This window comes from Oncorhynchus mykiss, chromosome 2 (genome assembly GCF_057628025.1).
Source record: "Oncorhynchus mykiss isolate SJ-2025 chromosome 2, ASM5762802v1, whole genome shotgun sequence".
Taxonomy (NCBI): domain Eukaryota; kingdom Metazoa; phylum Chordata; class Actinopteri; order Salmoniformes; family Salmonidae; genus Oncorhynchus; species Oncorhynchus mykiss.
In genome coordinates, this window is record NC_143023.1 from 97,318,888 (window position 1) to 97,333,866 (window position 14,979).

The 14,979-nt window shown below is 45.2% G+C and overlaps 1 protein-coding gene across 2 annotated transcripts in view; it reads right to left on the minus strand.

Moving 5' to 3' along the window:
* The window catches only part of pik3c2g (phosphatidylinositol-4-phosphate 3-kinase catalytic subunit type 2 gamma), a 50,879-nt gene that overhangs the window by 7,583 nt on the left and 28,317 nt on the right, over positions 1 to 14,979 (minus strand). The window contains exons 23-28 of one of the 2 annotated variants that reach the window (XM_036960120.2): positions 14,666 to 14,795; positions 11,886 to 12,022; positions 10,878 to 11,047; positions 3,944 to 4,100; positions 2,349 to 2,458; positions 1,523 to 1,697 (exon numbers count right to left, since the gene is read on the minus strand). In XM_036960120.2, coding sequence (XP_036816015.2) covers positions 1,523 to 1,697; positions 2,349 to 2,458; positions 3,944 to 4,100; positions 10,878 to 11,047; positions 11,886 to 12,022; positions 14,666 to 14,795 — 879 coding nt within the window. The remainder of the gene's footprint in view (positions 1 to 1,522; positions 1,698 to 2,348; positions 2,459 to 3,943; positions 4,101 to 10,877; positions 11,048 to 11,885; positions 12,023 to 14,665; positions 14,796 to 14,979) is intronic. The other variant, XR_016490077.1, reaches the window with a different exon arrangement.

The following is a 14,979-nucleotide window of genomic DNA, read 5'->3' on the forward strand; positions in this document are numbered from 1 at the left end:
TGTTCAGTTCCATAAAAAAGTCAGAATCAATCTAAGATAACTCAACTCAAGAAATTTTACACCTAACTAAGTTTTTTGGCGCAGTATTTCTCAATGAAAACATGTGCATGACAACGAGTTGTTGTCTCTCGTCGAATGACAACAAAGACTTTATTGAAGAATCCCTAATGTTGACCAATCACTGACGAAGGGGCGTAGACTTCGGGTTTGCATTGACTAAATATGTGGTTTACCTTGACTAAATATGTGGTTTGCCTTGACTAAATATGTGGTTTGCCTTGACTAAATATGTGGTTTGCCTTGACTAAATATGTGGTTTGCCTTGACTAAATATGTGGTTTGACTTGACTAAATATGTGGTTTGCCTTGACTAAATATGTGGTTTACCTTGACTAAATATGTGGTTTACCTTGACTAAATATGTGGTTTGCCTTGACTAAATATGTGGTTTACCTTGACTAAATATGTGGTTTACCTTGACTAAATATGTGGTTTACCTTGACTAAATATGTGGTTTGCCTTGACTAAATATGTGGTTTACCTTGACTAAATAAGTGGTTTACCTTGACTAAATATGTGGTCCAAAACAAACTAAAACGTCACCATCATATAAAATACACCAGCTGTTCTGAAACGGTTTCGGCTGGGAAGAACGCAGACGCCTTAAACGATACGGCAACTATTTTTACCTGGCCTATCAGAGGACAAGATGGAGCTATCAATTCCACCACATTGCTCAGGGGGGGGGGGGGGGGGGGGGGGGGGCAGAGACACTCACCACATCCTTGTCCTTCACGGGGGCAGAGACACTCACCACATCCTTGTCCTTCACGGGGGGCAGAGGCACTCACCACATCCTTGTCCTTCACGGGGGCAGAGACACTCACCACATCCTTGTCCTTCACGGGAGGCAGAGGCACTCACCAGATCCTTGGCCTTCACGGGGGGGCAGAGACACTCACCAGATCCTTGTCCTTCACGGGGGGCAGAGACACTCACCACATCCTTGGCCTTCACGGGGGGGCAGAGGCACTCACCAGATCCTTGTCCTTCACGGGGGGGCAGAGACACTCACCACATCCTTGTCCTTCACGGGGGGCAGAGACACTCACCACATCCTTGGCCTTCACGGGGGGGCAGAGGCACTCACCAGATCCTTGTCCTTCACGGGGGGCAGAGACACTCACCACATCCTTGGCCTTCACGGGGGGGCAGAGGCACTCACCAGATCCTTGTCCTTCACGGGGGGGCAGAGACACTCACCAGATCCTTGGCCTTCACGGGGGGCAGAGACACTCACCACATCCTTGTCCTTCACGGGAGGCAGAGGCACTCACCAGATCCTTGGCCTTCAGGGGGGGCAGAGACACTCACCACATCCTTGTCCTTCACGGGGGGCAGAGACACTCACCACATCCTTGTCCTTCACGGGGGGCAGAGACACTCACCACATCCTTGGCCTTCACGGGGGGCAGAGACACTCACCACATCCTTGTCCTTCACGGGGGGCAGAGACACTCACCACATCCTTGCCCTTCACGGTGTACTTCTGTATGACAGCTTCCTGGATGTTGGTGTTGGGGGAGGTGTTCTGAGAAGGGCTGGGTGGCGCCAGCTTCTTCCCAGAGGACTGGACCATGGTGTGGATCAGAAAGTTGAGCTTGACCGGGAAACTGCCCATGCTCTCCTTGATCTTCCTGCAAGACGGAAGTACAAATCAAATCAAAGTTTATTTGTCACGTGCGCCGAACACAACAGTGAAATGCTTACTTACAGGCTCTAACCAATAGTGCAAAAAAGGTATTAGGTGAACAATAGGTAAGTAAAGAAATAAAACAACAGTAAAAAGACAGTGAAAAATAACAGTAGAGAGGCTATATACAGTAGAGAGGCTATATACAGTAGAGAGGCTACATACAGTAGAGAGGCTATATACAGTAGAGAGGCTATATACAGTAGAGAGGCTAAATACAGTAGAGAGGCTATATACAGTAGAGAGGCTATTTACAGTAGAGAGGCTATATACAGTAGAGAGGCTATATACAGTAGAGAGGTTATATACAGTAGAGAGGCTATAAACAGACACCGGTTAGTCAGGCTGGTTGAGGTAGTATGTACATGTAGATATGGTTAAAGTGACTATGCATATACGATGAACAGGGAGGAGCAGTAGCTGGATGGATGGACTGGCAAAAAAACCCCTGTAGTTTTAGGTTTATATACAGACATTAAAAGGAAAGAAGCCAGAGAGAGAGCGAGACGGAGAGAGGAGTCCGTTGTAATATTAGTAACAGTACGAGTGTGTTTTCCAGACGAAAAGAGGAGAGGCAGTGTCAGAGTCATATTACTTGGTGAAGTAGGACGTGGCCTCCATCCTAGAGTCCTGAGGTTTCAGGTTGTTCTGAACATACTGCAGGTCCTGTATGTCATTCAGCTCCGGCATACCTGCACCCAGCATCTACACCCACAGGCACGCATTTCATCAATCTACAATGTAACACACCTTCACCACGATGTCATAAGCATGTCATAATGCTTCGTAAGGTGTTACTAAGGTGTTATTAAGAGGTATACTGACCAGTTGCAGTAGGCTGAGCACCAGGATGGTCATAAGCCTGTCATAATGCTTCGTAAGGTGTTACCAAGGTGTTATTAAGAGGTATACTGACCAGCTGCAGTAGGCTGAGCCCCAGGGTGGTCATTAGCCTGCCACAATGCTTCGTAAGGTGTTACCAAGGTGTTCTTAAGAGGTATACTGACCAGCTGCAGTAGGCTGAGCACCAGGGTGGTCATTAGCCTGTCATAATGCTTCGTCAGGTGTTACCAAGGTGTTATTAAGAGGTATACTGACCAGCTGCAGTAGGCTGAGCCCCAGGGTGGTCATTAGCCTGTCATAATGCTTCGTAAGGTGTTACCAAGGTGTTATTAAGAGGTATACTGACCAGCTGCAGTAGGCTGAGCACCAGGGTGGTCATTAGCCTGTCATAATGCTTCGTAAGGTGTTACCAAGGTGTTATTAAGAGGTATACTGACCAGCTGCAGTAGGCTGAGCCCCAGGGTGGTCATTAGCCTGTCATAATGCTTCGTAAGGTGTTACCAAGGTGTTATTAAGAGGTATACTGACCAGCTGCAGTAGGCTGAGCACCAGGGTGGTCATTAGCCTGTCATAATGCTTCGTAAGGTGTTACCAAGGTGTTATTAAGAGGTATACTGACCAGCTGCAGTAGGCTGAGCCCCAGGGTGGTCATTAGCCTGCCACAATGCTTCGTAAGGTGTTACCAAGGTGTTCTTAAGAGGTATACTGACCAGCTGCAGTAGGCTGAGCACCAGGGTGGTCATTAGCCTGTCATAATGCTTCGTCAGGTGTTACCAAGGTGTTATTAAGAGGTATACTGACCAGCTGCAGTAGGCTGAGCCCCAGGGTGGTCATTAGCCTGTCATAATGCTTCGTAAGGTGTTACCAAGGTGTTATTAAGAGGTATACTGACCAGCTGCAGTAGGCTGAGCACCAGGGTGGTCATTAGCCTGTCATAATGCTTCGTAAGGTGTTACCAAGGTGTTATTAAGAGGTATACTGACCAGCTGCAGTAGGCTGAGCCCCAGGGTGGTCATTAGCCTGTCATAATGCTTCGTAAGGTGTTACCAAGGTGTTATTAAGAGGTATACTGACCAGCTGCAGTAGGCTGAGCACCAGGGTGGTCATTAGCCTGTCATAATGCTTCGTAAGGTGTTACCAAGGTGTTATTAAGAGGTATACTGACCAGCTGCAGTAGGCTGAGCCCCAGGGTGGTCATTAGCCTGTCATAATGCTTCGTAAGGTGTTACCAAGGTGTTATTAAGAGGTATACTGACCAGCTGCAGTAGGCTGAGCCCCAGGGTGGTCATTAGCCTGTCATAATGCTTCGTAAGGTGTTACCAAGGTGTTATTAAGAGGTATACTGACCAGCTGCAGTAGGCTGAGCACCAGGGCGGTGCGTCGTCGGATGCTGTTGTAGGCTTCACAGCAGAGCTCTACGAAGCGATGAAACCTCTGGGGTTTCTGACCCCCGCCGGTGATGAAGTGTTGCATCTCTGAGGTGAAGATGAATGGAGTCCGGTCCCTACCATCACAGAGAAGAGGGGTGTCAGTAGATACCTTAGTTGGCAGTGCTGAGCGATTGACCAACTCTTAGTTACATTTTGGGGGATTATTAAAAAACGAATTGACAGACATCGGTTAAATTACTTGAATTACATTTATTTACATATTTCTTTGTGAGCCCAACGTGCCGTTTCTCTAGAGAGAAATCAAATTATCCACGAGAGAAATCAACTCTAGATCTATGTGGGACGCTGGGATGAAGGGAGGTGTAGTTTCCATTAAACAAATATTCAACATAGTTCATAGAGCAGAAACATTAATTCACTACGATGACCATAATCCATTGCACCGTTCCCCCCCCCCCCGTCTCGGACACGTCAGAGATAAAGAGGCTAATCGAGAAGTTTCACTCTCGACAGAATCTTGTTCAAAATAATCCCAATGCATTTCTATTGTCTTATTGGACCTAAACTTGTTGCCTGCCTTCCCGGCTTTGGGACAACGACTCCCATTGTTAGGGTGGAGACGTGAGCATCTCCTCATTATATACACATCTCTGGACAGGTACACTTTTACTCCCACTACGTTAGGTTAGATACACAGAGACCGCATGAGAGAGGAATGTACACAACACGATGACGAGAGAGACAGAGATGGTTCACGTGAAATGTACAATTGTGTTGTCAGACAGCTCTGCAGCATATTTAGGCAGGCTGGCTAAATAGGATGACGACAGACAGCACAGTACGGAGAGACATAACGTTAGATGGTCTGGCTGGCTCCTGCTGTCTGATCAGAGATGAGGTGATGACGACAGACAGTACAATACGGAGAGACATAATGTTAGATGGTCTGGCTGGCTGCTACTGTCTGATCAGAGATGAGGTGATGACGACAGACAGTACAGAAAGACATAACGTTAGATGGTCTGGCTGACTGCTACTGTCTGATCAGAGATGAGGTGATGACGACAGACAGTACAGTACGGAGAGACATAACATTAGATGGTCTGGCTGGCTCCTGCTGTCTGATCAGAGATGAGGTGATGACGACAGACAGTACAATACGGAGAGACATAATGTTAGATGGTCTGGCTGGCTGCTACTGTCTGATCAGAGATGAGGTGATGACGACAGACAGTACAGAAAGACATAACGTTAGATGGTCTGGCTGACTGCTACTGTCTGATCAGAGATGAGGTGATGACGACAGACAGTACAATACGGAGAGACATAACGTTAGATGGTCTGGCTGGCTGCTACTGTCTGATCAGAGATGAGGTGATGACGACAGACAGTACAGAAAGACATAACGTTAGATGGTCTGGCTGACTGCTACTGTCTGATCAGAGATGAGGTGATGACGACAGACAGTACAGAAAGACATAACGTTAGATGGTCTGGCTGGCTGCTACTGTCTGATCAGAGATGAGGTGATGACGACAGACAGTACAATACGGAGAGACATAACGTTAGATGGTCTGGCTGGCTGCTACTGTCTGATCAGAGATGAGGTGATGACGACAGACAGTACAGAAAGACATAACGTTAGATGGTCTGGCTGACTGCTACTGTCTGATCAGAGATGAGGTGATGACGACAGACAGTACAGAAAGACATAACGTTAGATGGTCTGGCTGACTGCTACTGTCTGATCAGAGATGAGGTGATGACGACAGACAGTACAGAAAGACATAACGTTAGATGGTCTGGCTGACTGCTACTGTCTGATCAGAGATGAGGTGATGACGACAGACAGTACAGAAAGACATAACGTTAGATGGTCTGGCTGACTGCTACTGTCTGATCAGAGATGACTTTTACAGAAAGAAAAATAATAAAAACGAAGTAATATACACAACTGAAATATTTGATTATTTCAGAGTCATTTCCTATTTTTCTACCCAATGTGGACCTGACGGAGACAATGGAATATTTTTAATGTTTTGGAAATTGAAAGTTCACTATTTTTTTGTCTTTGGAATTTCCATTAAAAAGCTCTACAATCATTTTAATGACATTATTTCATAATGCATTTAATGTTAAAAAAATATATTAAAAAAAATATATAATATACTCCCCTCCTCACACAGGGGAGTAAATATAAATCACCTCCTTACACAGGGGATTAAATAGATTGGACCTCCTCACACAGGGGAGTAAATATAATGCACCTCCTCACACAGGGGAGTAAATAGATTGGGCCTCCTCACACAGGGGAGTAAATATAATGCACCTCCTCACACAGGGGAGTAAATATAATGCACCTCCTCACACAGGGGAGTAAATATAATGCACCTCCTCACACAGGGGAGTAAATAGATTGGACCTCCTCACACAGGGGAGTAAATATAATGCACCTCCTCACACAGGGGATTAAATATAATGCACCTCCTCACACAGGGGAGTAAATATAATGCACCTCCTCACACAGGGGAGTAAATATAATGCACCTCCTCACACAGGGGATTAAATATAATGCACCTCCTCACACAGGGGAGTAAATATAATGCACCTCCTCACACAGGGGAGTAAATATAATGCACCTCCTCACACAGGGGAGTAAATATAATGCACCTCCTCACACAGGGGATTAAATAGATTGGACCTCCTCACACAGGGGAGTAAATAGATTGGACCTCCTCACACAGGGGAGTAAATATAATGCACCTCCTCACACAGGGGAGTAAATATAATGCACCTCCTCACACAGGGGATTAAATATAATGCACCTCCTCACACAGGGGAGTAAATATAATGCACCTCCTCACACAGGGGAGTAAATATAATGCACCTCCTCACACAGGGGAGTAAATATAATGCACCTCCTCACACAGGGGAGTAAATATAATGCACCTCCTCACACAGGGGAGTAAATATAATGCACCTCCTCACACAGGGGAGTAAATATAATGCACCCCCTCACACAGGGGAGTAAATATAATGCACCTCCTCACACAGGGGAGTAAATATAATGCACCTCCTCACACAGGGGAGTAAATATAATGCACCTCCTCACACAGGGGAGTAAATATAATGCACCTCCTCACACAGGGGAGTAAATATAATGCACCTCCTCACACAGGGGAGTAAATAGAATGCACCTCCTCACACAGGGGATTAAATAGATTGGGCCTTCTCACAAAGGGGAGTAAATATAATGCACCTCCTCACACAGGGGAGTAAATAGAATGCACCTCCTCACACAGGGGAGTAAATATAATGCACCTCCTCACACAGGGGATTAAATAGATTGGGCCTCCTCACACAGGGGAGTAAATATAATGCACCTCCTCACACAGGGGAGTAAATATAATGCACCTCCTCACACAGGGGAGTAAATATAATGCACCTCCTCACACAGGGGAGTAAATATAATGCACCTCCTCACACAGGGGAGTAAATATAATGCACCTCCTCACACAGGGGAGTAAATATAATGCACCTCCTCACACAGGGGAGTAAATATAATGCACCTCCTCACACAGGGGATTAAATAGATTGGGCCTCCTCACACAGGGGAGTAAATAAAATGCACCTCCTCACACAGGGGAGTAAATATAATGCACCTCCTCACACAGGGGATTAAATAGATTGGGCCTCCTCACAAAGGGGAGTAAATATAATGGACCTCCACACACAGGGGAGTAAATATAATGCACCTCCTCACACAGGGGAGTAAATAGAATGCACCTCCTCACACAGGGGAGTAAATATAATGCACCTCCTCACACAGGGGAGTAAATATAATGCACCTCCTCACACAGGGGAGTAAATAAAATGCACCTCCTCACACAGGGGATTAAATAGATTGGGCCTTCTCACAAAGGGGAGTAAATATAATGCACCTCCTCACACAGGGGAGTAAATATAATGCACCTCCTCACACAGGGGAGTAAATATAATGCACCTCACACAGGGGAGTAAATATAATGCACCTCCTCACACAGGGGAGTAAATAGAATGCACCTCCTCACACAGGGGAGTAAATATAATGCACCTCACACAGGGGAGTAAATATAATGCACCTCACAAAGGGGAGTAAATATAATGCACCTCCTCACACAGGGGAGTAAATAGAATGCACCTCCTCACACAGGGGAGTAAATATAATGCACCTCACACAGGGGAGTAAATATAATGCACCTCCTCACACAGGGGAGTAAATATAATGCACCTCCTCACACAGGGGAGTAAATATAATGCACCTCCTCACACAGGGGAGTAAATATAATGCACCTCCTCACACAGGGGAGTAAATAAAATGCACCTCCTCACACAGGGGAGTAAATATAATGCACCTCCTCACACAGGGGAGTAAATATAATGCACCTCCTCACACAGGGGAGTAAATATAATGCACCTCCTCACACAGGGGAGTAAATATAATGCACCTCCTCACACAGGGGAGTAAATATAATGCACCTCCTCACACAGGGGAGTAAATATAATGCACCTCCTCACACAGGGGAGTAAATATAATGCACCTCACACAGGGGAGTAAATATAATGCACCTCCTCACACAGGGGAGTAAATATAATGCACCTCCTCACACAGGGGAGTAAATATAATGCACCTCCTCACACAGGGGAGTAGATAGAATGCACCTCCTCACACAGGGGAGTAAATATAATGCACCTCCTCACACAGGGGAGTAAATATAATGCACCTCCTCACACAGGGGAGTAAATATAATGCACCTCCTCACACAGGGGAGTAAATATAATGCACCTCCTCACACAGGGGAGTAAATATAATGCACCTCCTCACACAGGGGAGTAAATATAATGCACCTCCTCACACAGGGGAGTAAATATAATGCACCTCCTCACACAGGGGAGTAAATATAATGCACCTCCTCACACAGGGGAGTAAATATAATGCACCTCCTCACACAGGCGAGTAAATATAATGCACCTCCTCACACAGGGGAGTAAATATAATGCACCTCCTCACACAGGGGAGTAAATATAATGCACCTCCTCACACAGGGGAGTAAATATAATGCACCTCCTCACACAGGGGAGTAAATATAATGCACCTCCTCACACAGGGGATTAAATAGATTGGGCCTTCTCACAAAGGGGAGTAAATATAATGCACCTCCTCACACAGGGGAGTAAATAGAATGCACCTCCTCACACAGGGGAGTAAATAGAATGCACCTCCTCACACAGGGGAGTAAATATAATGCACCTCCTCACACAGGGGAGTAAATATAATGCACCTCCTCACACAGGGGAGTAAATATAATGCACCTCCTCACACAGGGGAGTAAATATAATGCACCTCCTCACACAGGGGATTAAATAGATTGGGCCTCCTCACAAAGGGGAGTAAATATAATGGACCTCCACACACAGGGGAGTAAATATAATGCACCTCCTCACACAGGGGAGTAAATATAATGCACCTCCTCACACAGGGGAGTAAATATAATGCACCTCCTCACACAGGGGAGTAAATATAATGCACCTCCTCACACAGGGGAGTAAATAAAATGCACCTCCTCACACAGGGGATTAAATAGATTGGGCCTTCTCACAAAGGGGAGTAAATATAATGCACCTCCTCACACAGGGGAGTAAATAGAATGCACCTCCTCACACAGGGGAGTAAATATAATGCACCTCACACAGGGGAGTAAATATAATGCACCTCCTCACACAGGGGAGTAAATAGAATGCACCTCCTCACACAGGGGAGTAAATATAATGCACCTCACACAGGGGAGTAAATATAATGCACCTCACAAAGGGGAGTAAATATAATGCACCTCCTCACACAGGGGAGTAAATAGAATGCACCTCCTCACACAGGGGAGTAAATATAATGCACCTCACACAGGGGAGTAAATATAATGCACCTCCTCACACAGGGGAGTAAATATAATGCACCTCCTCACACAGGGGAGTAAATATAATGCACCTCCTCACACAGGGGAGTAAATATAATGCACCTCCTCACACAGGGGATTAAATATAATGCACCTCCTCACACAGGGGAGTAAATATAATGCACCTCCTCACACAGGGGAGTAAATATAATGCACCTCCTCACACAGGGGAGTAAATAAAATGCACCTCCTCACACAGGGGAGTAAATATAATGCACCTCCTCACACAGGGGAGTAAATATAATGCACCTCCTCACACAGGGGAGTAAATATAATGCACCTCCTCACACAGGGGAGTAAATATAATGCACCTCCTCACACAGGGGAGTAAATATAATGCACCTCCTCACACAGGGGAGTAAATATAATGCACCTCCTCACACAGGGGAGTAAATATAATGCACCTCCTCACACAGGGGAGTAAATATAATGCACCTCCTCACACAGGGGAGTAAATAGAATGGACCTCCTCACACAGGGGAGTAAATATAATGGACCTCCTCACACAGGGGAGTAAATAGATTGGGCCTCCTCACACAGGGGAGTAAATATAATGCACCTCCTCACACAGGGGAGTAAATATAATGCACCTCCTCACACAGGGGAGTAAATATAATGCACCTCCTCACACAGGGGATTAAATATAATGCACCTCCTCTATTTAAGTACTCCTGTAAAGATCTAAAGTCCCTCCTCCATATGCACACCAGTAGATCTGAAGGGATTGGATAGGTTTAAGAAATATGGGGAAATTCCAGCCAGCCTATCAGAAGGCAAGGTGAAGCCGGTAGGACATTACGCACTGCTGACACATATCCACTCCTTTCAGATCTACAGGGGTTGATTTGGCATTCAGCGGTGGGGACTTCAGTCATGGTTATAGTGTCTTCTGGGACTTGCCTTTTGATGCTGGCGAACTTCTGTGCATTGCCCATAATCTTGCCGAAGTCGATGTGGAACATGTGACCGCTGTGTTTCAACATGATGTTGTCGTTGTGGCGGTCACAGATACCCAGGATGAAGGTCGCTACACACCAGCCAGCACAGGAGTGGAGGAAATTCATCACAGCCTGGATGGGGAGATACAGGAGAATAGTCTACAGATGTAGGATCTTAATTTGATCACTCTTTTGTTAATGAAAACTTTCCTGCACAGCAGAAAATGCAACCTTGTAGTGTATTCAAGATTTAAAAAGGCTTCTAAAAATTAATTTGATCAAACAAAACGATGCTACATTTTTATCTCTGACAAATCAGAGCAAGATGACTGATTGTAAGTACATTATTTACCTTCAGAGGTGAATGTATTAATCCAGTTGCCGTGATATAAGTGTTTTGTTGTTGTCTCCTCAAACAATAGCATGGTAATTTTTTCACTGTAATAGCTACTGTAAATTGGACAGTGCAGTTAGACTTTCTTGACCATATAAGACATGTCTATGTCCTGGAAAGTTTGCTGTTACTTACAACGTCATGCTAATCACATTAGCGCACGTTAGCTCAACCGTCCCGATGTAGGGACACCGACTCCCGTAGGAGGTTCAAATGTCAGACTTTATTTGTCGTAACAAAAAAAAAAGAACAAAAAAAGATCAACCCTACAAAAACAAATTCCATGAATCCACATAATAATTCACATTTCCTGTTGCTGCAGGGTTATTTCCCTTACTGTAGCAGAACTGTCTGTATCACGACAACAACAACAACAAGCTGCTACCCAAGATACACTTCCTTAACACTAGACTAGTACAACTGAGAAATCGGGGGAGAAGTGAGCAATCGGGGAGAAGGGTATTGGTCAGGGAGGTGACCAAGAACCCAAGGTCAAAGGCTTGGCACAAGCTGCTACCCAAGATACACTTCCTTAACACGACACTAGTTCATGCATGTTTATACATGTATGTTCACCTCCTCATAATCCTCCTCAGTCTTGTTCCACATGTGGAACCACTTCTCCAGGGTGTCCTCTCTCAGCGCCCCACCCAGACCCCACTCCTGCTGGATCTTACCCAGGGTCACTGCCTCTGGCACCACCTCCACCAGACCTACACACACACACGCACGCACGCACACACACACACACACACACGCACGCACGCACGCACGCACGCACACACACACACACACACACAAGGAGACACATACACAGGGAAGGGCAAGCATGCACACACACACAAACACACATTTGAATACAGAGGCACACAGACAGTGCATTTGGAAAGTATTCAGACCCCTTCACTTATTCTAAAATGGATGAAAGTACATGTTTTCCTCATCAATCTACACACAATACCCCATTGATGCGGCAGGTAGCCTAGTGGTTAGAGTGTTGGGCCAGTATCCGAAAGGTTGCTAGATCGAAACCACGAGCTGACCAAGTAAAAATCTGTTGTTCTGCCCCTGAACAAGGCAGTTAACCCACTGTTCCCCTGAACAAGGCAGTTAACCCACTGTTCCCCTGAACAAGGCAGTTAACCCACTGTTCCCCTGAACAAGGCAGTTAACCCACTGTTCCCCTGAACAAGGCAGTTAACCCACTGTTCCCCTGAACAAGGCAGTTAACCCCACTGTTCCTAGTCCGTTATTGAAAATAAGAATTTGTTCTTAACTGACTTGCCTAGTTAAATAAAGGTAAAATAATGACAAAGCAAAAACAGTTTATCAATTTTTGCAAACGTATTAAAGTAAATACCATAAATATATTATTTAAATAAGTATTCAGACACTTTGCTATGAGATTCGAAATTGAGCTCAGGTGCATCCTGTTTCCATTGATCATCCTCAAGATGTTTCTACAATTTGATTGGAGTCTGTCTGTGGTAAAATCAATTGATTGGACATGATTTGGAAAGGCACACACCTGTCTATATATGGTCCCACAGTTGACAGTGCATGTCAGAGCAAAAACCAAGCCATGAGGTCCGATACAGGATTGTGTTGAGGTACAGATCTGAGGAAGGGTTCCAAAACATTTCTGCAGCATTTGAAGGTCCCCAAGAAGACAGTGGATATACTACACCCCTAATGATATAGGGAAGTCTGGTTAGATTCTAGGATCTCTGAGGAATACATACGAACGTGATATGATTGGTTGAAACAACGTTTAGGGTTACATTTTCACAGATTCCTTTCTTTGCAAATTGAACGAGTGAACATACAAAAATCTATTGTGCTATATGGACCTTTTTAGGATATGAAAAATAATTTTATCTAACAAAATGACACTTCATGTTATCTCTGGGACCCTTTGAATGATAAATCAGAGCAAGATTTCACAATGTAAGAAAAACATTTTACCTTCAGAGGTGAATTTATCAAACATATCGCGGTGAAAAAAAGTGTTTTGTTTTTAGGAGCTCTCCTCAAACAATAGCATGGCATTTTTTTCCGCAGTAATAGCTACTGTAAATTGGACAGTACAGGTATATTAACAAGAATTTAAGCTTTCAGCCGATATAATACACTTATATGTACCTACATTTGTTGTTTCTCTAAAATCTGCGATTGTGACACAAGGCGCTGCATGATCGACAACTGTCCCGTTGACGGTACGCCGATCCCTAAGAAGTTTTAAAATGGTAGAAGTTTGGAACCACCTTCCTAGATCTGGCCATCCGGCTAAACTGAGCAATCGGGGGAGAAGGGCCTTGGTCAGGGAGGTGACCAACAACCCGATGGTCACTCTGACAAAGAGTTCCTCTGTGGAGATGGGAGAAACTTTCAGAAGGACAACCATGTCTGCAGCACCCCACCAATGAGGCTTTATGGAAGAGTGGCCACATGGAAGCCACTCCTCAGTAAAAGGCACATGAGAGCCCGCTTGGAGTTTGCCAAAAGGCAACTGGCATCTGGTCTGATAAAACCAAGATTGAACTCTTTGGCTTGAATGCCAAGTGTCACATTTGTAGGAAACCTGGCACCATCCCGACAGTGAAGCATGGTGGTGGCAGCATCATGCTGTGGGGATGTTTTTCAGCAGCAGGGACGGGGAGACTAGTCAGGATCGAGGGAAAGATGAACGGAGCAAAGTACAGAGAGATCCTTGATGATAACCCTGCTCCAGGGTTCTCAGGATCTCAGACTGGGGCGAAGGTTCACCTTCCAACAGTACAACGACCCTTAGAACACAGCCAAGACAACGCAGGAGTGGCTTCAGGACAAGTCTCTGAATGTCCTTGAGTGGCCCAGCCAGAGCCCGAACTTGAACCTGATCAAACATCTCTGGAGAGATCTGAAAATAGCTGTGCAGCGACGCTCCCCGTCCAACCTGACAGAGCTTGAGAGGATCTGCAGAGAAGAACGGGAGAAAATCTGCCAAGCTTGTAGCGTCATACCGAAGAAGACCCAAGGCTGTAATCGCTGACAAAGGGGCTTCAACAAAGCACTGAGTAAAGGGTCTGAACACTTACAGTATGCAAATGTGATATTTCAGGTTAAAAAATAAATACATTTGCAAACATTTCTTAAAACCTTTTTTTCGCTTTGTCATTATGTGGTATTGTGTGTAGATTTAATAAAACCCCCCAGATTTAATCCATTTTAGAATAAGGCTGTAACGTACCAAAATGTGGAAAAAGTCACAAGGGGTCTGAAAACTTTCCGAATGCCCTGTAGATGGGGATATATCAAGTATGTATATGTTACCACGGACTGTAGTCTGATATAACTATGTGTCTAAAACTACTGACCCTGGTCTCGCCCAGTAGAGATACACCTATAGGTAACCATCCTCATGTCCAGTCCCTCCTGCAGCCAAACCTTGTCCATCACACGCACGATCTGCAGCACCAGCATGTCCTGCCGCAGGTTACCCCCTGTCTGGACACATACACACTTAGCAGTTAGCCACTGCTAACTTCTACTCATTTCAGACACCGCTAAACCAAAATCTATGGGAGAGATCGGGACAACAGTGCAAAATTGGTTTACAGTTTCTCCTGGCTCATAGACTACTGTCAGGGTAAGGAACCATATATCTTTAAGGTCTAAAATCCCAAACTTT